Genomic DNA, 26,798 nt, shown 5'->3' on the forward strand with positions numbered 1-26,798 from the left:
GGCTAATACTACAAGGCACTCCTTGATTGTCTATGCAGGTGAATGTGCTGGAAACAGGGCCTGGATCAGAATAAAATAAAATAAAAAAATTTAAAAAGTGTCAGCCAGTGTGAGCCCTTAGTAGGATTCACTTCAGGCAGCTGGGTGCTGGGGCTTTCTGTATGGAGGGCCAACTGCTTCTTCTCTTCCTGCTACAGTGGAATCGAGGTGTCTGTCACTCAGCTGTCAACTTGAACTGTGCTCTTTTTGCAGATGTAGTGATCCCCGAAAGTCCCGAGGCCTATGTAAAACTCACAGAAAATGCAATCAGAAATACCTCTGGTAGGCATGAAGTGTAGGAGTGAGCCCCTTTCTCTCTCTGCCCTGCGGCAAAACTCCTCTCCGCACTGCGGCCATGGCTTTCGCAGCTTTAAGGCTCTAACATGCCAAGACACGGCCTCTCTCTCTCTCCCTGTCACATTAAGAGAAACGCAGCTCCAAATCAACACCATGAGTAGGATTTTTAATGATCAGATGCAGTGAATGACTTCTCTGCTTGCCAAATAGTGATGTCTCTTTGAGGAGAGACCCAATGTACGGTGGCAGCAGACAGAATACAGAGGCAGAAGCCAGTCCTCAGGCTGTCCTCTCCTACTTCACTGTGGGTGGGTGTGCCAGCTTTGCATGGGGCTTGTGACCTTCAAAGCTGGCTGGGCGAGTGACCTTGGGCACCCTGAAACCTCCTTCTCTCAAGAGGTCACATGGAAGACAGTGAGTGAGAAAAGATTTCTACTATAAGAAAAAGTCATTTTAATTAAGAAACTTGACTGAATAAAAAACAATTTGAAATGGGAAATGCATTCTGTAATATTTTAGCCCTTGGACTTCCCTTTATAGACAGAACCGTCCAGGAAACCAGAGGAGTTAGGCAAAGACAGAGGGGATCAGTTTTGCTCAAGGTTTCACGAGAGAACTGAAGTTCAGGGTCAGTGGTTGGTGGGGGCAGGTGTGTGGAGAGATTAGCAATATCATGCCAAGTCATGGAGGTACCACTTTTCACTTCCGGTTCTGAAGGCCAGCAAAGGGACAGGAAACTCAGAAAGCCTTACAAGACAGGGCAATTTTCTGAGCTATTCTCAGCCAAAGGCGTTTCATAGGTGCACTTGGGAGGCCTTTATTGACAAAGAAATACTTGTTCTGCTTTCACCCTGCTCCGGAGTTCTTCTGATGATTCATATTCTCATTCAGAATAAAAGCGCAATGTGCATGTAATGAGACTGTAACACACATGGAAACATGCATGTGTATACATGCACACTGTAATGTCAAGCCCGGATGGGGAGAGTGAGCCTGGATCTAAACAGTGAGACAGACCCTGCCTGGATGGGGGGTGGGGATTGTAGCGTGGCAGTAAAAAGCCACTTGCTCCTGCATTGGTCCCTCCATGCACGTCTCTTCCGAGCACTTCGATGCTAAGCTAGTCTTCACTATTAATCCATGTTTAAGTGAATGACATAACTACGTCATCAGTGCCACTGTGTCTCCGAGGTGCACACAGACAAATCAGGGGGTGGTTCTTTCTCGGCTGGCTGGATGAGCCGTGCCCAAGAAGTGCCTGCCTCCCAGCTTCTGGGGAGTCACAGGCGCCCCTTCAGCTTGTTGGAAAGGCATCCCACTGTTTATTGCTTTTGCTTTGGTTTTCCGAGGTAGGGTCAGGCTATAGCAATCGTGTTATCAGAGGAAGAGGGGGTCGATACCCTAGGCTGCTCAGGACCCACTGCTAAGCCCTTTGCCAAGCCCGGTGTGCCTGCTCACTGGCTTGGTCCATTAACTAGCTAACTTTGTGGCACAAAAACACTAATTCTGCTTTATTTCATTCCTTCCAGGACACGCACACACACATACACACTCTTTCTTTGCTGCCATAGCCGAAATAACCTCTGCAACTTGTGAAACAGCAAGTTTCAAAACAAGTGTAATCATCCAGACTCTTCTGGTTGCCATCACAGGGGACCCCAGCTCCTTGGAGTCACAGATACGGCAGCTGGACAAAGCCCTGGATGACAGCCACTTCCACTTGCAGCAGACGGAAAATATACTCCGCAGTAGAACTCCCACGGGGCCAGACCTGGACACCAACTATAAGGGCTATGTGAGTAACCTGGCCAGCATGCTCCTCACCTGCACCTGGGTGACAGTTCTGGAAGCAATAACTTGTCGGTCTGCAGAGTGACGGGCTCTGTAGGGTCTCAAACATTGGGGTACCCTTGAACTCACGAACATGAATGTGAGGAAAAACAAAGCTCTGTTACTTAGTTCTTGTTTGAGAAGAGTTGGTCTGTTTTCAGCCCCCATCCCTGAGGCTCGCTGCTTTGCACTGAGCGCATAGAAAGATCCATTTCCCTGAATACAACGGAATGGCTTGGCTTCCAAGTATCGTTAGGCATTGCTCCAAATTCAGTTAATAAATTTTGAATCAAGGTTATCTTTAGATTATTAATGTAGAATTTTATTTTAGTTCTTGAGTTTTTAATTCACTTAATGTCCTTGGAAATGTGTTCATCTTATGGTTTTTGTTTGCAGTTTTGTTTGGGTTTTGTTTTTAATTTGCAACACTGGAAGTGAAGCAGAGCATCATACACAGCAGGCTGCACCCCAGCCCTGCTTCATATTGTAAGGACGCTCTTTCTGGAGGAAACATTTCTGACTCACAGGAGCTTGAGGAGAAGGCAGCAAAAGATGATGTCTGCTGCCAGCTCTATGTTTGAGCTGTTAGCTGTGTCCGAGAAGTCTTAGTTTATTTGCCACTGACCCCAGTACTTTTTCTCAGAGAAGTGCCTGTTTCATACACATGCTTAAGCAAGAGAAGAAAAATGCCAAGTAAACCTCACACTGCCTTTCATACCCAAGGAATTGAAAAGCTGATTTCCAGGGGTCTAATCACATTTCCAATATGGTAATCATATACTAACTTAAAAACAAGGGAGAAAGCTGCCCTGGCTCTGCACGCAGATAGATAGTAATACCTGCACAACTGCAATACAGGAAAACGCTGTGTGTGTGTGTGTGTGTGTGTGTGTGTGTGTGTGTGTGTGTCTATGTCCATGAGCACACCTTCAAAAGTTGAAAGAAGTCATCCATTGGGTATAGGGAAACTGTGTGTGTGTGTGTGGATGTGCATGTGGATGTGTGTGTGTGCATGTCGGGGTGTGGGGGGGTGTACACACCTGCCCATGAGCACACGTTCAGAACTTAAGTCATCCATTGGGTGCTCTCCTCTACTTCCCTCCCACCTTATTTCCCTGAAAGAGACTCTTTCAATGAACCTGGAACTCCTTGGATATTTTTGTTTTGTTTTTATTATCATTATTATTACTATTTGATTAGACTGGCTGATCAAGGAGCTCCAGCAATCCTTTTGTCTCTGAACCTTCAGCACTGGGGTCACAAGCATGCATAATCATGCCCAGCATTTAATGTGGGTTCCCTGGATCAAACGCATGACCTGAGCAAGCACTCTTGCCCACTGAGCCATCCCTCCACTCCCTAAAACTTACTTTTTTTTCGAAGTGCAGTATAATTTTATGGTGGCTTGGCTGACATATTGAGATACCTTAATGAAAAGTAATCAAAATAAAACTCAAGGGTTTTGTGACCCATTCAAAAATACTGACACGGGCTGGAGAGATGGCTTAGCGGTTAAGCGCTTGCCTGTGAAGCCTAAGGACCCCGGTTCGAGGCTCAGTTCCCCAGGTCCCACGTTAGCCAGATGCACAAGGGGGCGCACGCATCTGGAGTTCGTTTGCAGTGGCTGGAAGCCCTGGTGCGCCCATTCTCTCTCTCTCCCCCTCTATCTGTCTTTCTCTCTATGTCTGTCACTCTCAAATAAATCAGTAAAAAATGAACAAAAATACTGACAGGTAATCGTACAGTCCATATAGCAAGAATGTATGAAAGATTTGTTCTATTTTATTATTGTTTTATTTTATTTTGGAACAGGATTTTGCCTCAAACTCATGATCCTCCTGCTCCAGCCTCCTGGGTGCTGGAATTACAGGCATGCACCATCATGCCTGGTTATAATTTATTCTTTTAATATTTGAATATTGTAATTTGGTTATCAAAATGGATTTGGATTTGGAAGCTTTTCTTTGATTTTAGAAGTTAATCCCTTGATGCCTATTAAGCACTGCTTTAAATTTTCTCATAAAACACCTGGCTTTGGTATTGCTTTATACTCTTAAGCATTTCGATTATTTAATATAAAAAAAAAGTTCCCGTGAGCTTTGCAGTACTAGTAGCGTTCCCACATGTAGCCTGAAGAAAGCAAGAGGGATCAACCTGCCAACATTTACATATCGCCTCTTCAGCTGAGAGCTCCAGTTCTTAAATCCCAGGACAATCCGATCTGTTTGGACTCATGAATTTTAAAAAGAGTGTTGAGGGCTTTGCATGCCAGCCATGTACAGAGAGTGTGTCTAAGGATTTGCGATGTGAATGTGTGAATATGGTGCCTGTTGGAACAGCACCGTGTCTTTTCAGTGCAGTGGCCCAGAGAAATAAAACACAGCCACTGTCCTGTTGAGAACAACGAAGGTGTTTTCCCCACATCTCCTGCCTGCCCTGCCACCATGAGGATAGTAGTGGCAAGGCTATCTTTTTATTTTTATTTTTGTGCCTAACCAGATGAAGCTGCTGGGTGAGTGCAGCGGCAGTATAGACTCCGTGAGGAGGCTGGAGCACAAGCTGAAGGAGGAAGAGGAAAACTTCCCTGGCTTCGTTAACCTGAACAGTGCCGAGACCCAGACGGCAGGTGAGGACCCTTGACCTCAGATCAAGAAAGGGCGGTGTTCAGAAGCCTGATGCGCCCAAGTTCTGCTTGTCTGCTTAGCTTCTTTCTGAACTGTTCTACCCCAAGCACTTCTCTGCATGAACTTGTGCTCTCCTGTGACAGAGGAGGGAGGTGGAGGGGACTGTGTCCCCTGCCACGCGCATCCATATTCCATCTACTGTGACACACTGATGTGCTCAGTTTCTTTTGGGTGCTCACAGCGTCCTATGACAAGAAGATGACAAGGCTGGAGTGACCTCTCCATGCATAATGGGGCTTATTACTACACAAACCTCATCCCGGTGTTGAGTTCTGTGGGGCTCTATTTGCTTTCCTCTATAATCATTAGTGAAGCCAATAGGAAGAGCACAGCCATTGTTATTTACAGGTGCCAAGAGACATGATCAGTGGGATGGATGACTTTTCTTTCTATTGCTCTTTCAAGTTCAGACCCAACATACGTTTAAAGTATTCCTGAAGCAACAGAGGGGGAGGGGGATGCCCGCTCACCGTTCCCTGCATGCCCCACTAGGTGTGATTGACAGATGGGAGCTGCTCCAGGCCCAGGCACTGAGCAAGGAGTTGAGGATGAATCGGAATCTCCAAAAGTGGCAGCAGTTCAACTCGGACCTGAACAACATAACGGCCTGGCTGAGGGAGACGCAGGAGGAGCTAGACAGGCTCCGGCACTTGGAGCTCAGCACCGACATCCCCACCATCGAGCACCATATCCAAAAGCTGAAGGTAGGGCTGGGGAGATGGCTCAGTGGTTAAGACACCTGCCTGCAAAGCCTAACAACCCAGGTTCAATTCCCCATTACATCTCTGTAGCAAAGCCCCATGCACAAGGTGGTGCATGGAGCTGGAGTTCATTTGCAGTGACAGGAGGCCCTGGTGAGACTATTCTCTCTCTTGCTCTTTCTTTCTCTCTCCTATTTCCCCTATTTCTCTCTGTCTCTCTCAAGTAAATAAATAAATGTTTTTTTTTAAAGCTCACCTCATGCTGTAAGCCAGATTAATTTAGAAATCTAAATCTTCATTTGATTAATTTAGAAATCTAAATCTGTATGTAGATGTTATTTCCCAGTCTGAGCTTAAATAGTTTGATATGACCTGATCCTGTCAGACTATTAACCTTTCTCTTTGCACATTATATCAATTTTCTGTTTTTCATACTGGGCAAGGATTTTTTTTTTTTACAATTAAATGGAAATTTTTAGGATATGAAAACCTCCATAGGAAATGTGAGTGGGAGTGTGTTTTCCTGAAGTTAATAAAAGCAATTTAAAAACCAGACTGAAAATAATGGTAAGAAATAACATACTATATTGATGAAAGTTTTGCTATTTTGTAGAAGAGGAAAATTAGAAATAAAATTATTGAAACCTTGAAAAGGGGGAAAATAAAAGCTCATGATAGTGATAGCTGTCCTTGCCTTCCCTATCTCAGCCCAGTGGAAAGAGGACACTTGTAACACCTATGCAGAACTTCTCCCTCTCATTTCCCTCAGGGAACAGGAAAAGGTCTGTGTGCGTGTTATGTAAACAACCTCACAGAGGAAAAATTTCCACGGCTCATGGTTTCTTAGGGATCCATCCAGGGCCACTCAGCCCTGTGCACTTGGGCAGGGCGTCTTGGCAATCGGAGTTTGTGGATGGAGAAGCCATCCCCTTGAGACAAAGTTCCTTTAGGGCAAGAGAAAATGACTGGAGACCAGCTAGAGCCTTCGGAGGTGAACCCTCAGAGAACTCCTTCTACTAGTGAGGCCCCAGCTGGTAAAGTGTCCAGAATCTGGCAAAACGGTACCCCAGCTGGGAAACAGACGTTCTACACGCAAGCCTGTGAGGAATATTTCATATTCAAACCAGAACAATATCTGACAAAACTGAATGAGAATGCCGTACTCTCCCCGAACTATCTCAAGTCCAAGTGCTTCATAAAGTTGATTTTGAAAGGCAGAATGATGGCCCAGGTTGAGTAATAATGTAGCATGGAATTTATCTCTTAATATCTGATGAACAGACATGTGTATAGAATGATCAGTTAACATTTCATGAAAGGTCTAGGGGCCTCTCATGCCTGTTTAACCTCTTTGTCAAGGAAATACAGATGAGTCTCTATGTAGAGCTGGAAAGTAACCCCCTTTTTAAACAGCGTATCATGTGACCTCCAATCATCAAAACTTATGAATTGGGGCTGGAGAGATAGCTCAGCAGTTAAGCAACTTTGCCTGTAAAGCATAAGGGCCTCCGTACCTACATAAAGCCAGATACACAAAATGGCACATGTATCTGGAGTTCATTTGAAGTGGATAGAGGCCCTGGAGTGCCCATTCTCATTCCCTCTTCTCTCTCTTTCTTTCTCTCTCTCCATTTCTCAAATAAATAAGTATTTTTTTTTCTTAACTTATTATGGCACTGGCAAAAGCAATTAGGTAGTAATGAGTAAAACTAAGGAAATGGGTTGCCATTGGCATTTGATCTTGTCCTGGGTGGGTGTAATGCACAGGTAAATTAACTGCTATTCTGGACATTAAAAATCTTCCTAGTTCAATAGCTAAATTGTACTGATATATGAAATGAAAGTATTATTGCTTTTTACTAGGTACATAGCACCTGTGTCTTTGATTGGAGAACATCAAAATGTGCCCAGCCTCAGAATGCAGCCAGGATCACAATTACAGGGGTTCCTTTCATGGTCCTGTGGTTTTAGTATATGCTACTTATTTTGCGTTGATGTCTATTGAAGTTTGCCTTCTGGTGATTGTGTTTTGTTTTAAAATGTTAGACACAACCACAAAAAAAGTTTTGTTGTTGTTTCTTTTTTTTTTTAAACCCCCTCACAGATATTCCCATAGTAGCATCAGGATGAAAAAATGGATTGGAGATACAATTCCCAGTGCCCTCATAAGGCAATGCCCTGGAGTCCCTAAATTAGTTAGGAATGTTGCATTATATACAAATTCCTTAAAAAAAAAAAAAAAGCTGATAATGGGGCTTGAGAGATTACTTAGTGGTTAAGGCACTTACCCGAAAAGCCAAAGTACTCAGGTTCAATTCCCCAGTATCCATGTAAAGTCAGGTGCACAAGGTGGCACATTTGCAATGGCTGGAAGCCCTGGCATGCCCATTCTCTCCCTGTCCCCTCTCTTGCTCTTTCTCTCTCTCCCTTTCTCTCTCTCTCAAATAAGTAAATAAATATGTATTAAAAATATTAATTCATTAAAAAAAAACCTGATAATGGGGCTGGAGAGGTGGCTTAGCAGTTAGGGAGCTTGCCTGCGAAGCCTAAAAAAACACAAGGTTGAATCTCCAGATCCCACATAGCCAGACACCCAGTGATGCAAGCATGCAGTACTGCACATGCACACAAGGGGGTGGACATGAGATGTGTCTGGAGTTCATTCACGGTGGCTGAAAGGCCTTGGCATGCCCATTCTCCCTCCCTCTCTCTCTGTAATTCTCTGCTTCTTTCTCTCTCTGCCCCCCCCCAAAAAAAAATACAAATTTTAAATAAGAGTAAAACTGACAACGCAGATTTTGGCTAAGCTCAGAGACCTCAGTAGACAAGAGAAAGGAAACAAGGCTCTGGAAGTTACCCTGCACGTGAAGAAAAAGCCACCTCTTCTCTACCTTTTTATCACCCCTTCTGTGTTCACACAGCCTCCTGATGTTATGCTGTAATTGTGGCAAATTGTATGTTACAGAACATTAAGCACCTATTGAAAAGTGAAAAATTAAGTAGAATTAGTGAGAAATTATAAGACAGTTTAGCCTGTATTTATGTGACTTCCAGGACTGTTCACCCCAGCTTGGTCTGTGAATGTTTAAACAGTATGCAGATACTCAAGTATTAATACATAATTATGCACTCAAATTCTTGGAATTGAATTGTGGATTATTTTTATTTCTTTTGGAAATGCACAAAGCCAAAACTTGGTGGCCTCTAGTTATTTATTTATTTAGTGAAGTCAAATTAAACTGGCTCATGCAAAAACTACTCAGTTTGGGCTCCAGAGATGGCTTAGTGGTTAAGGCGCTTGCCTGCAAAGCCTAAGGACCCACGTTCCTCTCTCCAGGTCCCATGTGAGTCAGACACAAAAGGTGATGCAAGCATGTAAGGTCTCACTAGCGCACAAGGTGGCACATGCATCTGAAGTTTGATTACAGTGGCTGGAGCCGTGGCACACCAGTTCTCTCTCACTTCCACTCTTCCTTTCTCTCTCTCATTAAAAAAAAAAAAAAAATTACCCAATTCTTTGAAACGATGAGCTCAGTTAAATTCTGTTGCTTTGGGCTTCAGTGTCCAGAAGTGTAGGCACAGCGACCCACTGCTGAGTCACAGGTCACCATTTCATTCTTACACACAGAAGTCTGTGAACCATTGTTCTAGTGAATGAGGGTCTTTACACCTGCCGAAAAGTTTTAGGAGCTGGTTGTCTACTGCTCAGAACGCTCCAAGAGAGGTTATTGTTTGACCTTGCTGTGGCTAATTCATCATGTGTTGGCTTGAGTTATTCATATTTCTTAGGCCATCACACAGGATCCTCATTGCTTCCTGAAAGTCTCACTCTGCTTTTTACAAAATATTTTATTTATGTATTTGTGAGAGAGAGATGACAGAAAGAGACATAGAGAGAGAGAGAGAGTGTGTGTGTGTGAGAGAGAGAGAGGGCCTCCAGCCGCAGTAATGGACCTGCAGATGCGTGTGCCCCCTCATGCACATGTACAGCCTCATGCACTTGCATCCCCTTGTGTGTCTGGCTTATGTGGGATCTAGAGAATCGAACATACGTCCTTAGGCTTCGCAGGCAAGTGCCTTAACCCCTAAGCCATCTCTCCAGGACCCCTATTGATTTGTAATTCTCATTCCTTAAAACCTTGGCAACCATTCTGAAATATTTAGTGGCCAGTTGTTCATTTGTATTTTTGAAATATGTGGATTTGTGCATGTGCATATGTAAATGCCACTGTATTCCATAGGTCATCCTGTCTGGACATTTTCACCCTTTGCCTCATTGTATTCACCTCCATACTTACTGTCTGACATCACATAATTGATTTCCTCCACTTTGCCCATCAGCATCCCTTATCTGGCCATCCTATTCAGGCCAGTTGTAATTAATGAACGAATCTATCCCTTGAAGTGAATCAACTTCAAGGGTCTTAGTGGATTTAAAATATTTCAGTCATTGGTCTTGTTTGACTCTTTTCCTTTACTTTAAGGAGCTCCAGAAGGCTGTGGACCACCGCAAAGCCATCATCCTCTCCATCAACCTCTGTAGCTCAGAATTCACCCAGGCAGACAGCAGAGAGAGCCACGAGCTGCAGGAACGCTTGTCCCAGATGAACGTGCAGTGGGACCGGGTCTGCTGTCTGCTGGAGGACTGGCGAGGCCTGCTGCAGGAAGCACTGATGCAGTGCCAGGTTGGTCGAGCTCTGGATAGGTGGGCACCTGGGCCCACACACCGGTATCAGTTATGTGAGGGATGAAGCTACTCCCTGACATCCTCAGAGTGAGAAAACTGTCCATCTTACTGAAGGATATATCAGTCCATGCGGCCAGATGTAACTTCATTTATTCATCCTGTAAACTTGCTGAGTTAGGGTCCCTTGCATGGCAGATAAGACACTACTCAGTTGGGATACAATATCACCTCTGTTTCCATTGGGAAGACAAAAATAGATCAAATGTAACCGTCCATCTTCCTGGAGAATCTACTTGCTCGTGTAATTAGATGGGACTCTTGGTCGTGTCTTCTGCCCGGCTAAAGTCACTGCTCCCCCATGTGCCTGGGTCCTGCCGCTCCTTCTTGGACTCTGTCATTTCTTTCATTTGTTCATTCAACGCATATTTACAGGACACATATGCAGATGCCTTTTGAGAAGCAAAGCAAGCTTTACAGGCAGCCACTCATTCATTCATACCATTATTTGCTGAGTTAGTGTCCCCTGTATCAGATGACTACTCAGGGACAATGAAGTGTTACCTCTGCTTCTGTTGGGAAGACCAACCAAAGCACAAGGAGATAGAGACCAAAGCCCCCACAATGCTTACAGGTGCATTAGAGTAACGGAGAAAAGCCACTTTTGACAAAGAAATTCTATAGATCTCGGAACTGAAACTGTTAAAGATATTACCGTGAAACCCCCAGGGTGGACAAGAATATTAGATCTTTAAAACAGTAAAGAAGGGCTGGAGAGGTGGCTTAGCAGTTAAGAGCTTGCCTGTGAAGCCTAAGGACCCCGGTTGGAGGCTCTATTCCCCAGGACCCGTGTAAAGCCAGATGCACAAAGTGGCGCATGCATCTGGAGTTCGTTTGCACTGGCTGGAGAGCCTGGCACATCTCTCCCTCTCTCTCTCTCTTTCTCTTTCTCTCTCTCTCCAATAAATAAATAAATAAAAATAAACAGTAAAGAAGCCAGTGTGGTCAGAACATAGTCAATGAGAGAGGAAGTGATCAGAAAGGCTAGAACCAGGTCACACAGAACATTGTGGGTGGACCACCATTTGGATCATATGTTAAGCACAATGGGATAGCACAAGCCTTGAAATCTCATTCAAAGCCGGTGCCCCTGTGTTGTTTCTCTGCTCCTGTACTGTGGCTAGGGAGCTCCGTTAACAACATGCTGAATAAGTGCGCACGTGAATGAGTGGAGGGGACTATGCCTTTTGCATGGGACAGTTGGAAACACAGAGGAGGATTTCTTCCTTTCACACATTCCGTTGGTACTGCTTTTCTTTTGTAACTTAAGTAGTTTGGTGTCATTGATGTCTAAACAATTCCTGTGAGGAATAAATGAGATGCTTGTGATAAAAGTGATGAATTCAGAGTCAGGTCATTTCAAGTGCAGTAGGGCCTTCCTCAGAGACAGTAACTGGAAAGAGCAGAACTGTGTTCTAGAAAAATGCTTCACTCATAATTACTTCATGCCCGTTGCGTGTTGATAGGATTTCCATGAAATGAGCCATGGTTTGCTTCTGATGCTGGAGAACATTGACAGGAGGAAAAACGAAATCGTCCCTATTGATTCTAACCTTGACCCCGAGATACTTCAGGACCAGCACAAGCAGCTCATGGTAAGTCCTGGTTACTTTTCTCAATGATGTGCATTTTTAAATTGCTTATGTATTTGTTGAGGGGGGAGGGAGGAAGAAAGGGAAAGAAAGAGAGATTGGGCATGCCAGGGCCTCCTGTCACTACAGACGTGTGGACCACTTTGTGCATCTGGCTCTCAGTGGGCACTGGGGAGTCAAACACAGGTTGTCCAGCTCTGCAAGCAAGCGCCTTTAAGCACGGAGCCATCTTTCCAGCCCCCAGTAATGCGGATTTTCATTTTACCTTTTGCTTTACAGTCTCTAACGTGCTCTTAACTTAAACTGTACATCCCTAACCCTTCAGGGTTTCCAATCATGAAACTCACACCTGTCGATTTTAGCCATTCATCAATTGTGTTCATCTTAAATGTGCTTAATATCAATCAGTTTGTGTTAATGAAAGTAGATTTGTGGTGAGTCATGCTTATTCCTAAGTTAACCTTTTTGTTACATCTCTATCCTCAATGCATATTTGGAGCCTTATTGTAGGCAAGTGCCTTATCCACCAAACCATCTCTTCAGCCCTTGGTGGCTTATTGTAAAAGGACTTTAGCACTATTAAAATAGAAAGTATAAGCTCGATGTGGTGGCGCATGCCTTTAATCTCAGCACTCAGGAGGCAGAGGTAGGAGGATTGCTGAGACTCCATAGTGAATTCCAGGTCACCCTGGACTAGTGTGAGATCCTACCTTGAAAAAAAAAAAAGAAGGAAAGTGAAAGTTAAGAAAGTTAAGTCTTTTCAAGAGGAAGTACATTTTGGATAGCAAAGCGGAAAGGAAGTATGATTAGATAACTTATTGTCAGTAGGTTAATATATAAATATATGTATGTATGTATACATGCATGTATTTATGATTCTCAGGAAGAAGAAGCTCTTTCTGACATTAAACTTAAATAGAAATATACCTCATAGATTCCTATACAAGGATCTTGGAACAATGTAATGTGCAGTGTAGTTGAATGATTTTTATAGATGAAAGAGCATACTTAAGTACCATTAGGAGACTTGCATTTTGTAACTTCCCATATTATTAAAATGTTACATCTTAACAATTAGCACTCACTAACCTACTCTAATAGTTTGAGTTCGGATCAGCAATTTCAGAAATCAAGAGGCAAGGCTCAGCAACTGTATCTCAACTCAGCCTTGACCTCCGGCATTTAGCTGTGAATGACGGGCCAACCTGTGTCATTTTCAAAAACGTTTTCGCTGGGTATTGGCACATACCCAGACATGCGTTAGTTCTGCTGTGTTTAGATGTTAATGCTTTAGTTCCCTGTCAAAAGGTGATCTCGTGTCTCACTTACACAACGCTTTTACCTTGTAAGGACTGTCATACACTTTACCCAGTTACAACCATCCTTTAATCCTGTGGGCCAGACATCCACTGAGAAAACTAAGATTGGAGCAGTTCCCAGATCTTTCAGAGCGCCTTTGGCAAAGGCAGGCTTAACACCCCCCCACCCCTCTGGGTCACAGGCCCTGGGCAACATCCCTATCTAGGGAATAAGCACCACACGGGGAGGTTCAGGTATGAGCACCCATGTTGGGAACTTCCTCTAACTACAACTGAGAAAATATATATATATATATATATATATATTTCCTCTTATATCCCTAGCAAATAAGGAATGAGCTGTTGGAGTCCCAGCTCAGAGTCTCCTCCCTGCAAGACATGTCTTGTCAACTTCTGGTGAATGCTGAAGGCTCAGACTGTCTCGAAGCCAAAGAAAAAGTTCATGTCATTGGAAACCGGCTCAAGCTTCTCTTGAAGGAGGTCAGTCATCACATGAAGGACCTGGAAAAATTACTGGACATGTCCAGCAGTCAGCAGGTAAGCACGTGCTGATGTCACAACATTACATGCCCTGCAGGAGCCCAAAGCTTGGCATCTCCACCTGCCGTACAAAGGCTCCAGGGGGCACTTGGCGGAATGAAGTGGCCGCTCTCCACCACTGTTCTTTCAAGCCCCGTCTTGGAGTACAAACGCAGACCCACAGGCATTCATAACAGGAGGCAGATTTTTTTTCTGAATTAATATTTATTGTTAGCATAGGAAACAGTAGAATGCAGGTTAAAAAATATCAACATAGTCACCTAGCATAGCAACTAAATAAAAAGAGTGAACTAAGGAAATCCAAGAGATCCTTCAAGCCTGTGACTGCCAAGCCTACAAGTGCCGCTACTGTGGCATTGTTTTTTTTCTCTCATCTGTTCATTTAAGAATTTACACATTTTCAGTTATGCAGCCATGGTTTATCCAACTAAGCGTTGCGTGTCAATTTGGTATTAAACCTCCAGAAGGGGGCCAAAGAGATGGCTCAGTGGTGAAGGTGCTTGCCACAAAAGCATAAGGACCTGATTAACAACCCCGGCACCCATGTAAAAGTTGGGCATGGTGGTGCACATCTAGTATCCAGGCTCTGGGAAGGCAGACACAGGGAATCCCTAGGGCTTGCTCACCGTCTAATCCAGCCAGGTAGATGATGATCTGTTGGTTCAGTGTGAGAACCTGTCTAAAAACCTAAGGTGGAGAACAACTGAAGGAGTTATCTGATCTCGACCTCTGGCCTCCACATGCATGTATACACACATGCATCATAACCCCCCCCCACACACATACACATTCACACATAGGAACACACATACGTATGCAAAAATGAATATTCTAAACTGGGCATGGTACCATATACCTTTAATCCCAGCACTACAGAAGCTGTGGCACGAGGATCACTTTTGAGTTCGAGGCCACCCTAAGACTACATAGTGAATTTCAGGTCACTCTGGGCTACAGCAAGACCCTACCTCAAAAAACAAAAGAAATAAATATCCTGAGAAACACAAATACCCTTTATGTCTACATTGAAAATGGTGTTCTGCTCATTATATATATATGTGTGTGTGTTATATTTTATAAATATATATATATATATGTGTGTGTATACACACACACACACACACACACACACACACACATATGTTCTCAAATGTACTATATTATGGTCATCCTGTTGATTTTGAGAAATGCACCTGCAAATACATAAATACTTGGTGGGACCTCAGACTTCCCTTTGTGAAATCCTGTCATGAACATGCAAGTGTTTTATTCTTCTGTAAGCATAAGAAACTCGGAGTCATAGCAACGCAGAAGCAATATACTGACTCTGATTCTACGAGGCAGATTCCTGGAAAACCACCATTTGTTCATAACTTAAAAGTATTGAATTGTCTGGTGTGAGTCACCTGAAACTTGTAAAGCCTACTGCCCCCGCTTGTCATTGAACGTCAACTCATTCACACCCATGTCACTGAGAGATAAGACTGTAATATTTCAACATTTTCAGAGTGGCCACACTCAGGGCCACGAAACCCCAATGCACAAGTAATTTTATTTATTTATTTATTTATTTATTTATTTATTTATGTATTTATGTTGTAGTTACTGGATTCCATTTTCCCCGTGAGCTGGTCTGATGATTTTTTTGGGGGGGGGGGGGGAATGGAGGTGCAGGGATAGACGGGGCTGGGGTGGAAAGTTCAGTGTGTATAGAGACCCCAGGGCTCTGGGATATAGAGTTGTTAAAAAGAATATTATCCTCTTGTAGAATTTGTCTTCCTGGTCCTCTGCAGATGATCTGGACACATCGGGGTCTGCGAGTCCTACATCGGGAAGAAGCACCCCGAACAGACAGAAAGCGGTAACTTTTCACTGCTCCTTTCCAACTGGCTCCTGGGAGGGCAGAGTGAGGAGTGGCGATATCTGTGCCTACCGCAGGGTCCGCGGGCTCCCGCCCCGCACAGGAAAGGGCCATCACCAGCGCAGCGTCCTTGATCTTGCAGCATGCGCTTGGAAGTGGCAAGAGCAATCCAGCTTTACTGAAAGCTCTGGGGCTCAACGTGTGGCTGGTATGCAGGAAGAAAACACATTTTTTTTCCCTGCTCAAGTGGCCATATCTAGACGTGGTGCCCATGTGTCCTTTCATGGGCTTCTTCCTTCAAACGACCACCACCGATGGCCACCTAACCGTGGCTGGCTGCCCAGGGCAGAAATGCTTTAGCCAGAGGTGGTGAATGTCCTGAGAGTTCATTTAAATTGACAAAGACAAGTGACATTCTCCCGGCCCTCGAGCAGAGCCTTCCGGAGTGGTAATTAATTCTGAAGGGTTCTCTACGTCTGTGCTAACCCTGAAATGGCATCCACTGAAGCCAACTCACCCACACAGCCTGTGGTAGGGGCTGCGTCACCACGACACAGTGACACTCAGAAGGCACATTGGACCCTGCTACCCTCTATACTTTGATTTCTCAGTGTAACTAGAAGCTTGTTTTTTTTGTTTGTTTGTTTGTTTTGGTTTTTTGGTTTTGTTATTTTCTTTTGATCTGGCTTTATGAGTATATTCACTCCATTTTCCTTAGTTTTTAGAAGTAATAATTTCATTTGTATTTATTTCTGTTTGTTATATACATTATGTTCTATGCTGATAAATGTATTATCTTTTTTAGGTTTTTTTTTTTTTTTTTTTTACAACATTCACTAGTTTTCTATAGATCCTAGTTTAAGAATGTAAAGGAATACTGGCTTTTCAATTCAAATTTTAACCTTGATTTACTTAAGTATGTGACTTGTTGGATTACATCACTACATAGAACCATCTTATTTTACTACCGAAAAGAAAAAAAAAAATGTTAAGGTTGTCTCACTGTCCTAAAAGGTGGGATAACGCACGTCAAGTATCATCAAGGTGCACAGAATGGTATAATGTGCTTTTAAGTTTGCAGCTAACTAAATATAAACAGACACTTTAACAGCATGAAATCATTTGTGTTTCGGTCATGGAATCTGGAGAGAAACTGTGTCCTCTATCGTGTAGATGTCACCGTCACAATTTAAATTTATTTTATTCTGGTGCAATGGTGGCATGACTATTATTGTGGGGGCAGGGAACCAGTTGCTCTCTAATTGGATTGGATACTCACTTTCTGAGAGGTCATTCTCACCTGGCACTGAAAACCTAATCAAAGCAGCAGCATATGGCTCAGAAGATCATAGGCCCTGGAAGCAGGCAGGGGAGCTACTACTGGTTTTTGCTAAGTAGATATGTGACGCTTCCTCCCCCACCCCACCAAAAAAAAAAAAAAAAAAAAAAAAAAAAGAATGAGAGAGAAAAAGTTAAAAAAAATGTTTAATGATTAATACTATAAATATGAGATTATTTTACTTCTTCAACACGAGAAAAGCCAGTTTCCTTGGTTCATGGGTACTGATCATTGCATTTGATTTGTTTTTCTTTTGCTGTGCTGCACTTTTAGTTATTTTCATCAGTAGCTTGTCTTTATTTGCCTGGACTGAACGTTCTTCTTTCTTTACCCCCCTGTTCATTGCAAACAGCCACGAGACAAATGTAGTCTCTCACAGCCTGGACCCTCTGTCAGCAGCCCAAAGAGCAGGTACCTTGTTCTCCTGGTTTCCACACTGTTCTAGAACCCCAAGAGGATGATGAAAATTGTCCATGATTTAGGGATCTAGGGAGTCCTGTAATCTGGTTTTCTGAGGCACAGCTGAAAAATTACTCATTCCACACTACACCACCATCTAGTAAATTGGAAGAGGCACTTCTCCATGGAAAACAGGTCATTGTCATAACATATGATGTTTGGATTTCACCAAAACTTTGTTGAACTTTATGATCTAGCCCACTGGGTCATTTTTTCATCAAAAGGCATTGTACGTGTTCATAAAGATGGGATACAGTCTGTAGCGCAGCCACCATTGATTCACGGCAGATTTTCATCATCCTCTTTCTTTCTAGATTTTACAGTAAGACAGGTAATTGATCAGTGAATTATTTTGCCACTCACAGAACCCACAAATCTGCATAAAATGTACTAACATACCTAACTTTTTTGTTTTCCTTTTTAATTTTCCACTCCTGTTTTATCCAGATTGTGGGTTTTGGAATCTCAAAATCGCAAGGCCTAATTTGGCGTTCTTCATTTAAAGGTCACAAACACCTCTCTTCCGCTTGCCGTAACACTCCCCTTTCGCCAACACACTCAGCCACTCACCTTCCTCACTGTCGGGAACTCTTTCACTCTGCACCCCAGAGCAGCCCGTGTCCTGCCCAGGCACCTCCTGAGAGCCAAATCCCCACCCCGCCGCCCCGCTGCCCCTCGCTTGCCTTACAGATCCCTCGTTCCTGCAGTGAACGGTGCTTTTTGCCTTCTTTGTTGTTGGTGTAACGTCTGTGCGCCTTTGCCCTTCCACGAATCAGTTTGTTTCCCCAGAAAACTTTCTTCCTTTTTTTTTTTTTTAAATGACAATACTATCCTTGCAGCTGGTTTTTCATTCCAGTTCCAAGCAGACCCCTGTGAAAGTACTTGTCCCTGTGGAAGCTTATCACCACTGAGAAGAAATCTAAATTCCTGGAAGAATGGTAGAAGGGGAAATATAGAGCTGCAAATAAGCCCTCAGTAATAGTTTTAGTTTTCCAGATGTGAGCTGGAGAGTGGTTATTTTATGTGATCATGCCCACTGAGCAATCAGGATGAATTTTGATATCATTTCTGGTTTTAAGCATCCCTTTATCATGACAATATTGTGGGATTTTTTTTCTCCCTTATCTTTAATAAAATAGCACTAATGAAATATGGGGAAAACTTCCCAGGGACTCTTGAACACAATAGGGAACATCTGTAGGTTCCTCTTAAGGCCCTACTTATCAGACAATCACAGGCTGTAGACAGAGAATTGTATTATATAACCTTTCCTCTCCCCACAAATGACTGATACATGCCTCGACTAGAGATGAGGGCTCCCCATAGTGTCCGTTTGACGGTGCCAGTTCTTGGTTGACAGAAGTGATGGTGATGAGATGGCAGAGCGGGGAGGGGGAGGGGAGGGTCCTGCAACACCTTTTGATTCCAGCTATGGAATCTACCTCCTCTCCCAGTCAGCTCCGACAGTCACACAGACCCGAACATGTCAGGCGTTGTTTCTTAGGGCTGCAGTTGCTTCCCTGTGCCTCCCAGCAGGGCCTTGCGGCTTGGCCAGCCACATCCCCCGCCCTGTGACACCAATAAGGCCTCCTTTCAGCTTTGCTTTTCCCAGCAATGTTGATTAACAGCTTTCTGAGGTGTTACCTGGTTACCCAGGAGGGAACGGGGTTACAAATAATTTTCACCAGAATGGAAGACTTCATCAGACATCTTGGCAAGGCAGGCTGTGGTTGAACATTCATGGGCTTCTTAACCCTTGGCACCAGTGATTTGGGTGCACCCAACCCTGACAATGCAATGCAGAGGTCACTGTGGGGAGAATGAACTTCACCTGGAGTCCAGGCGATCTGTCGCAGTGTTCATGTCTGGATATACCTTGTGTTTGGTCCAGCAAGGTTGAGAGATTATTGCAAAACACTAGAACTTAGAATGTTGCAATGTTGCACTCAGACATCCACAGGGACCTTTAACCTTTTCTTTTTTTTTCTTTTTCTTTTTTTTCTTTCCTGAGAGTAGAAAGAGATTGAGTTGGAAAGGACTGTGTATGAGTGTGAAGGGAATGTTTTCTTAAATATTTTTTTGTTGCCTATTACATACTTGTTTGATTGGATTGGGGAAACTCCATGACCTGATTTAATATGACAATATGCTAATGTGGAGTGAAGCCACGAGCTATTGAGTGTCTACTCTGTTGTTTTGTTTTGTTTTTGTTGTTGTTGTTGTTTTCTGTTAAAAGACTAGAGATGGAGATTCCCTAAGTCAATTGTAGGGAGTGTCTTAGAACTTACTAAAATTATAAGATATGGAAGTAAAAATCTGGACCCACATTTATAATAATTCATAATACTCACAGTTTTTATCCGAGATAAATATGTGGTAGAGGTGTGTTTTCAAAGCCATGCTTAAGACAGTCCTGCTGGTTTTCTCTTTCTACATGTAACTTAAAATTTCCCAACCCTGTCACCAAGAACTCTTCAACACACCACTGTAGACGAGCTCAAGCTAACACATGAAAATTATTTCACTCCAGATTTTAGCACAACAAAGGAATAATTCTCTGTGGTCTCTATACAGTGAATAATGACTTAATTATTGAGCTGGGAATTTTGAAAGGCAAACAGCCCTGGACACGGTCGTTCTTGGCACTGTCTACATGGTGAACTCAGACGGAGTGAGAGGCTCAAAGGATTGGCTGAGGTCCTGGGAGGGAAGAACAAGAGGCCTCATTTTAAATGTGTTCAAATACATTTAAGCTAGCCAGTGTTTTCTGGCTTTTGTTTTGGGGGGTTTATTTTTTTCCCATACACTTACGACTCCTATAAGTGCTGTTGAGTTTTTGGTAGAATCTGTTTTCACGTCTCTTCTGTTGGACTCTTCCTGGGCTCGCTTTAGTCAAAGCATTCCTAGAGCTTCACCATAGACCAGTTGCTTCTGGAAGGCCAGCTGCCATCCTGTCCTGCGACAGCTGTAGGGAGAGGCCCTAACAGGCTTTTCTGTTCACTGTTTTGAAGTGGGAATTATTCACTGTCTTTCTGGGGAAGAAGTCAGGCCATTTGGGAAATTTGTCTCATCTTTGAAAACAGAAAGCAGAAATGCTTCCCTGAGAAAGCAGGCTGATTGCAGTTGCCCCCAGGGACACCACTGCGCACACCCGTGGCGTGATCACACGGGGTCACGATGGGGTGCTGCCGTTCGTGTAAGTAGTACTTCCTGTGTGCCAAGCACCATGTTCTAAACTCATGTCACCTCGAGACCTCTCTTACCTCCCCAATTTGTGGTCAAGAACAGAGGACTGGAGGTACGACCCCGGGTCGCCTCCTTGACTCTGTGGATTCGACCCCCTTAACTACCCCACTCTAGCAAAGGGCCGGTCACGGTAGAATAAGTCACCTGACGGCTGCACAGGACCAGCCCAGATGCTCAGTTTGAAATCACAGCAGACAGAAGACCTACATTGCTTGCTTTGAAACTTATCTTTTGAGCCTCATATCCAGGAAGTACTAAGTTTTGAAGACCACAAGATGGACAACCTAGAAACTTCCACAGAATAAACTGAGCTCCCATACTGTGAGTGTTGGCTGACAAGCGCCAGAGCGAACAAAAGACTGTCTTTTTCAGTTCGCGTTGCATGATCAGTACAGAGAATCCACCCGGTGCGCTCTCCTTGCTTGTGTAGAATTTCCAGTGAGTCACGAGTCACGTTCTGTGTGAAGATACTCAGGGTTCTCACGTGTCTGTCACAGGCACTTTCTCCGGAGTGGTGTGTTAAATCTTCCCACTCCTCCCCCCGCCATCCGCCCCTCCTTCGCCCACATGTAGACATGTGCTTTGGAATGACGACACAACAATGCTTGGATAATTATTTATTCAGAAGTTTGAAACAGTTAGAAGGCTGAGACACAATATTTATTTGTAAAGAATAAGTATTTATACATACATATATATATATATGTATGTATGTATGTGTGTGTGTGTGTATATATATATATATATATATATATATATATATATATGTATGTATATTTCTAAAATATCCCCTTTGATTAGGTCCCTTGGGTAAAGTCACACAGTTAATTTCCCCCTGTACAGACTGCACTGGCAATCATTTCTGAACTCAAGTCAGTGGAGACAGACTGGAAACTCGCCAGCTAGTTTCTTTCCTTTGTTCTTTTCACCATTTCTTTTCCCAAGACTCTTGAAACTTGGGTGACTTTTAGGTCAATAGGTTAATAGTAAAAGTACCCTGTTTATTTTGAGATCATTAACCTACTGGCATTAAAATCTCAAGGGCAGAGTTGTCGCCCTGAAGAAAAGGTAAACTTGGACAAGCTGAAACTCTATCCCAAGGAAGGGCTTTTTTTTTTTTTTTCCCTCAGTACATAGATTGGACATTTCCATCAACAAACTGGACAGTCACCAGGACTGAGTGTTTGTGACTTCTCTGTCCCTCCCTCAGCCCATTACTTCTCTTCAGGTTGGCAGTCTTCAACTCTAGAAGTCAGGCAGCAGTTACATTTTAATAAGTCTGCTCTGATGTTGTTAAATGTGCCATGGGCTTCAAAAGGCTTTGTAACATGGGAGCCTGTGTTCCTCAAATGATGACCCACTTTTTTAGCTTTTGTCAGGAATGAGCTAGTGAAAGCAGAGCCTCTGTTCTGAACTTGATCTTTGACCTCATGGATCTAATGATTGACAAAGAAGAGCTAGCCAGCTCGACCGGGTGCCATCCTGAATGATAAGTAAGCATTCGCTCCTCACGGAAGCCTTCAGATGTCTCCTGGCAAAGTGGGCTGGTCAGACATTTAGTCAGGAGGAAACAGGTGCTGTGTTCTGTCCATGTTACTCATCCAGCCACAGAGGATGAGTATTGTTTGTCTGGGCACATTTTCCCATCAACTAAAGACAGACTAAAGAAATGAAGTGTGGAATGTGCCCCTTCCTTGTATCCCAGTCTTCTCAAGACACTTGGAAGCAAACTATGAAAGCATAAGACAGTCAAGGAAAAAAAATGGTCTTAGTATGCTTAGACATCCACCTTCCCTGTTAATAAGAAAACTGTAGACCAGAGACTAACATAGCTCTTTGTAATTTTGCAATGCCTGAAAATAACATGGGAATATAATGATAATATCAGGACCTTTATGACTAGAGACAATGATTTTTCAAACACAAAGAAACACTTGCCAACATTCTAGGGCATAAGTATCCTTTTATTTGCTTCTTAATGTAGGATATCTGTGACATAAATATGACCTGCATACCTTCATTTAGATCACCACACAATAGCCCATGAAGTAGTGTGCAATATGGTGGGTAGGGATTTGGGTGAGATCCCGCTTGATCTCTTCCTTTGACTGTGTAGTCTAGCTATTGATGAAATCCAAGTCCTGATCATTGAAATCTCAGGGTTGTATCCTTAAGTCTGTCCCTTACTGGTGTCAGGACTTGAGCCTGTCACATCATTCTCCGAGTCTCCTTTCTATCATGTGTACCATGAAGCTAATAAGTGCACACCTCAGATGTCTGTTATGGGGATTCAATGAAAGAACCCACAGCAGTTGTTTAGAGTATTGACTACCAATTTTCACTATCAGTGTTAACTCTCCTGAGCTACTTATCTATAAAATGACGAGATGGATCAGAACCTCCCTAAGGCCTATTTTAACATGGATATTTTATAATTAGATAACTTGAGAACTTCCTATTTCTCCCTTCCATTAGTAACATTTCTTTTATTCTCTACTGTATTGTTATGCAATATGCAATTTTTCCTTATTCGGCTTATTGGGACTAACTCATGGGGCTTGGCATAAGGGCAGTTGAGCAATTCGCCCACTAGATGGTAATTAAACTCATATACATCCTCTCATTTGGGGACTTATTTGCATTGACTAATTAGTACCAATCATAAATCATACACAACATGGAACTAAAAAGGCAGAGACCGCCCAGCCTGATTTGAAGAACCCAGTGGAGACAGCAGCAAGTGGAGGTAAGGTGAGCTGCTCAGGGCTGTTCTTCCACTAGCCATGGACCTTGGAAAGAAGCTAGGTTCTAGTTTGATTGCATTTTGCCAGAAACCCAGCAAATACAGGGCTGCTGACCTGAACCACACTAAGTGCAGAGCCATCGACCTTCTCTTACCTTCCTTTGACAATTCCGACCTCCTCACCTTCCTTTGACAGTTCTGTAATAGAAATGGAACTGTCCCTCTGTTCCTCCTTAAGACAACACATGGATTTTTATTTTATATTTGTTTCCTTATGTGTCATTCCCTCAGTTTTCACTGATCCTGGGGCAATCCATAACTCCAGGTGCATGAGCCATTTCGTGCATGTGGCTTTATTTTTTTTTTTCTAGTACCCATTATGTGGGTACTAGAAAACCGAACTTTGCAGGCAAGTGCCTTAACCACTGCACCATCTCTCCAGCCCCTCTTCGTATGTCATATTTGTTCATGAAAAACTGTACAGATGTGGATGTACACAAAACCCCTTTGGGAAGTACTGCTTTCTACCTTTATCATTTCCATCACGAACCCAACCAGTCTCTGACATCTGCTCCCAAAGAAAACAGTCACACTCCGCTGACAGCCTGCTTTCACATCCAGCTCTTCATAAGCAGTGCTTCTGCTGTCTGTGATTGAGAATTTAACACGTGAACATACTATCATTCGATGGCATTTGCATGCCATGATCCTCTTTTGTCCCCTCTCCCCCGTCCCCATTCCACCAAGCACCCTCCTCTTCCCATGGAGTGCTTCCCCTGTTTCGTTGTCTCGCCTTCCACATGCAGTCTGCCCTTCCAGGAAAAACCATGTCAGCTTCCCAGAGCCACTGAGGGAGTGATGGGACCAGCCTGGCAGCTTATCTTTAGTCGATGGATTCCGTTGTTATGCTTTTGAGTGTGTGTGTGTGTGTTGTGTGTGTGTATGTGTGTGTTGTGTGTGTGTTGTGTGTGTGTGTATGTGCGTGTTGTGTGTGTGTATGTGTGTGTTGTGTGTGTGTGTGTGTGTGTGTGTGTGTGCGCGCGCATGCATGCATGCAGCTTTGAAAGTCCTCCCACCAGGGCCAGATGCTGGTTTGGTGCAACATGAAACGAGAGTATACTCTAAGATTAAGTAGCTTCCATAGGTCTGAGGCAAATGACTAGAGCTGATTTTACACTTACGTCTGTGGGGTCAGGCATCTCTAGGACGGTTAAATGGGATATCCCTTAGGGTTCTGACAGCCATTTAGGTTTTGTGTTTTTTTGTTTGTTTTTTTTTTCCTCTTCTAACAATATACCTGCTGTTCTCAAACCCACAGTGTGCTGTATCAGTCATTTACACCTTAATGACCCTGGATTTATTCAATGTATTCTGGTCATATGTAGGGCATTTGTCATTATTGAGGAAATGTTTTTCCAAATTAAAGGATAAAGCGAGTTGAATTTTTTTTTCCTTTTCTTACTTTACTTGGCTGGCAGATGGTTATTTTGTTGTTTGTCAGTGTAGTTCCCAACAACGCTTCCCTTGGCGGTGGGGAAATGACTTGGGCAGCCAGCAGAAGGTTGGCAGCTCATGGCCAAGTTGGGGTGTGTTTTGCATGGCCCTCTGCCTTCCAGAAAGTGGCAGCTAGTGAGTATTTGAATTATTTGATTTGTTTGTGTCGGTTCTTCTCTCAGGTCCACAAGAGGTGGCTGCGATTCCTCCCCTTCTGAGCGGCAGCCGGCGCGGGTGGGCAGGTCGTTCCTGTGCAGGGTCCTCCGGGCAGCCCTTCCCCTCCAGCTGCTTCTGCTGCTGCTCATCGGGCTGGCCTGCCTCGTACCCATGTCAGAGGAAGACTACAGCTGTGCCCTGTCCAACAACTTTGCCAGATCATTCCACCCTATGCTCAGATATACGAATGGTCCCCCTCCGCTCTGAACCGAGCACATGCTATCTGCATAAATGTTTGGCACCCTGAGAAGCATCGGGCCCAAAAGCAGCTGCAGGCTCACAGAGGACCTTGATCAAGGCAGGGGCCCTCTGTGTGACATCTTAGCTCTTTGCTGTGTCCTGTGTGTGAAAATCATGGCCTCAGAGGTGGACCGTAACCAATAGTAGGAGAACAAGTGGAAGGTGTGGGACTACTGTTGCTGGACGCTCTGGGCCTTGGCATTAAGGGATTGAATTAAAGACATCCAAAGTTCCCTGGACGCATGGATTCTGGGACTCCAGCCCATTTGATTCGGAGCCCAGGACTCCAGTGGGCAGTCTGGGTGGCTTTCCCATGGTGCTGCCCTACCCATCCACAGCCTGCCCCAACCCCACCAGGCACCATGTCAGTATCAATCTGCCAACCAACCTGCTGAAAGAGGTTCTAGAACCTTGTAACATACAGTTTCTAAGAGCCCGTTACACGGCAGCTTCCTTTGTACCTTGTTTTCATTTGGGGCATGATATTCTAACCTTTGCTTTGGAAGCACAAGCTGTAAATCTAAAAGGCACTTTTTTTTACCAAAAAAAGAAAAAAAAAAGGTATAAAGAAAAACCAGATGTAATAAATAAGATCATGAAAAGCTTTATGTGAAAAGAGTTGAATGTTATCGCATAAAGAAGATATTTATGTATGTACAGTTTGCTGAAACCAAGTTTTGTTTGTATTGATTTCTTTGCACTTATTATAGATGCTATAAAATATTTTGTCTGTGTCTTTTGTTCCCCGCCCAAAAGAATAATGTTAAGTTTTCATGATTAAGGAGAAATGGGTTAGAAGGAACGTAAGCGGTGTTCTGGTGTGGAACAAACGGAGCTGGAACATGAGCGTAGGTGAAAGGAAAGGGGTGGGTGTAGGACGTGTGTGTTCTCTGAGGAACCAGGGGGATCCTCTCTTCCTCTTCCCTCCTTAGCCAGTCAGATCTCTTGAACCCCATCTTCCCATCACACTCCTCTTCCTCATTGTGCACAACTGGGAAACTTCTTAACGCCCCTGCTGGAGGCCCCTTCTTCACTCTACCCCCAGGGGGTCCGTGGCCAATGACTTTTCTCAAAGCACTCTCTTGTTCAGATCGCTTCTCGGCCCCACCTGCTGCTACTAACTCACTGCCTGGACGGATACAAGTCTACTTTATTTTCGGTGTCTGAATGCCTAAGATGCCATGCGCCCAGAAACCCAGCCATTGGCAGGAGGATTGAGTTAGAAGCCAACTTGAGACTGCCTAATGAGACCCTGCTTCCAAAAGAAAAAAATAAAATAAAATAAAATAATAAATAATAAATAAATAAAATAAAATAAGAGTTCAATATGCCCCCTATGACCTTAACAACTGGTAGCCTCATGAAGTCATTAGACGTGCATGGAATTTTTTAATGTGCATGTGGGCATCATGTACCTATGTATATGTATGTTTAAATGTATAAGTGAGTGTATG

At 43.7% G+C, this 26,798-nt stretch overlaps 1 protein-coding gene across 6 annotated transcripts in view; it reads left to right on the plus strand.

Annotated features, from left to right (window-relative positions):
• Syne1 (spectrin repeat containing nuclear envelope protein 1) overlaps positions 1 to 26,067 on the plus strand; it is a 290,715-nt gene extending 264,648 nt beyond the window's left edge. For 2 of the 6 annotated variants that reach the window (XM_045158729.1, XM_045158728.1), the window contains exons 97-105: positions 1,989 to 2,131; positions 4,666 to 4,792; positions 5,343 to 5,554; positions 10,036 to 10,236; positions 11,762 to 11,890; positions 13,531 to 13,743; positions 15,515 to 15,607; positions 17,299 to 17,357; positions 25,071 to 26,067. In XM_045158729.1, coding sequence (XP_045014664.1) covers positions 1,989 to 2,131; positions 4,666 to 4,792; positions 5,343 to 5,554; positions 10,036 to 10,236; positions 11,762 to 11,890; positions 13,531 to 13,743; positions 15,515 to 15,607; positions 17,299 to 17,357; positions 25,071 to 25,311 — 1,418 coding nt within the window. In that variant the 3' untranslated portion in view covers positions 25,312 to 26,067. Of the gene's footprint in view, positions 1 to 252; positions 322 to 1,988; positions 2,132 to 4,665; positions 4,793 to 5,342; positions 5,555 to 10,035; positions 10,237 to 11,761; positions 11,891 to 13,530; positions 13,744 to 15,514; positions 15,608 to 17,298; positions 17,358 to 25,070 lie in introns of all 6 variants that reach the window. The other 4 variants (XM_045158727.1, XM_045158730.1, XM_045158726.1 and 1 more) reach the window with 3 other exon arrangements.
• The last annotated feature ends 731 nt before the right edge of the window (positions 26,068 to 26,798 follow it).

Source organism: Jaculus jaculus, chromosome 9 (genome assembly GCF_020740685.1).
Source record: "Jaculus jaculus isolate mJacJac1 chromosome 9, mJacJac1.mat.Y.cur, whole genome shotgun sequence".
In the NCBI taxonomy this organism is placed as follows: Eukaryota; Metazoa; Chordata; class Mammalia; order Rodentia; family Dipodidae; genus Jaculus; species Jaculus jaculus.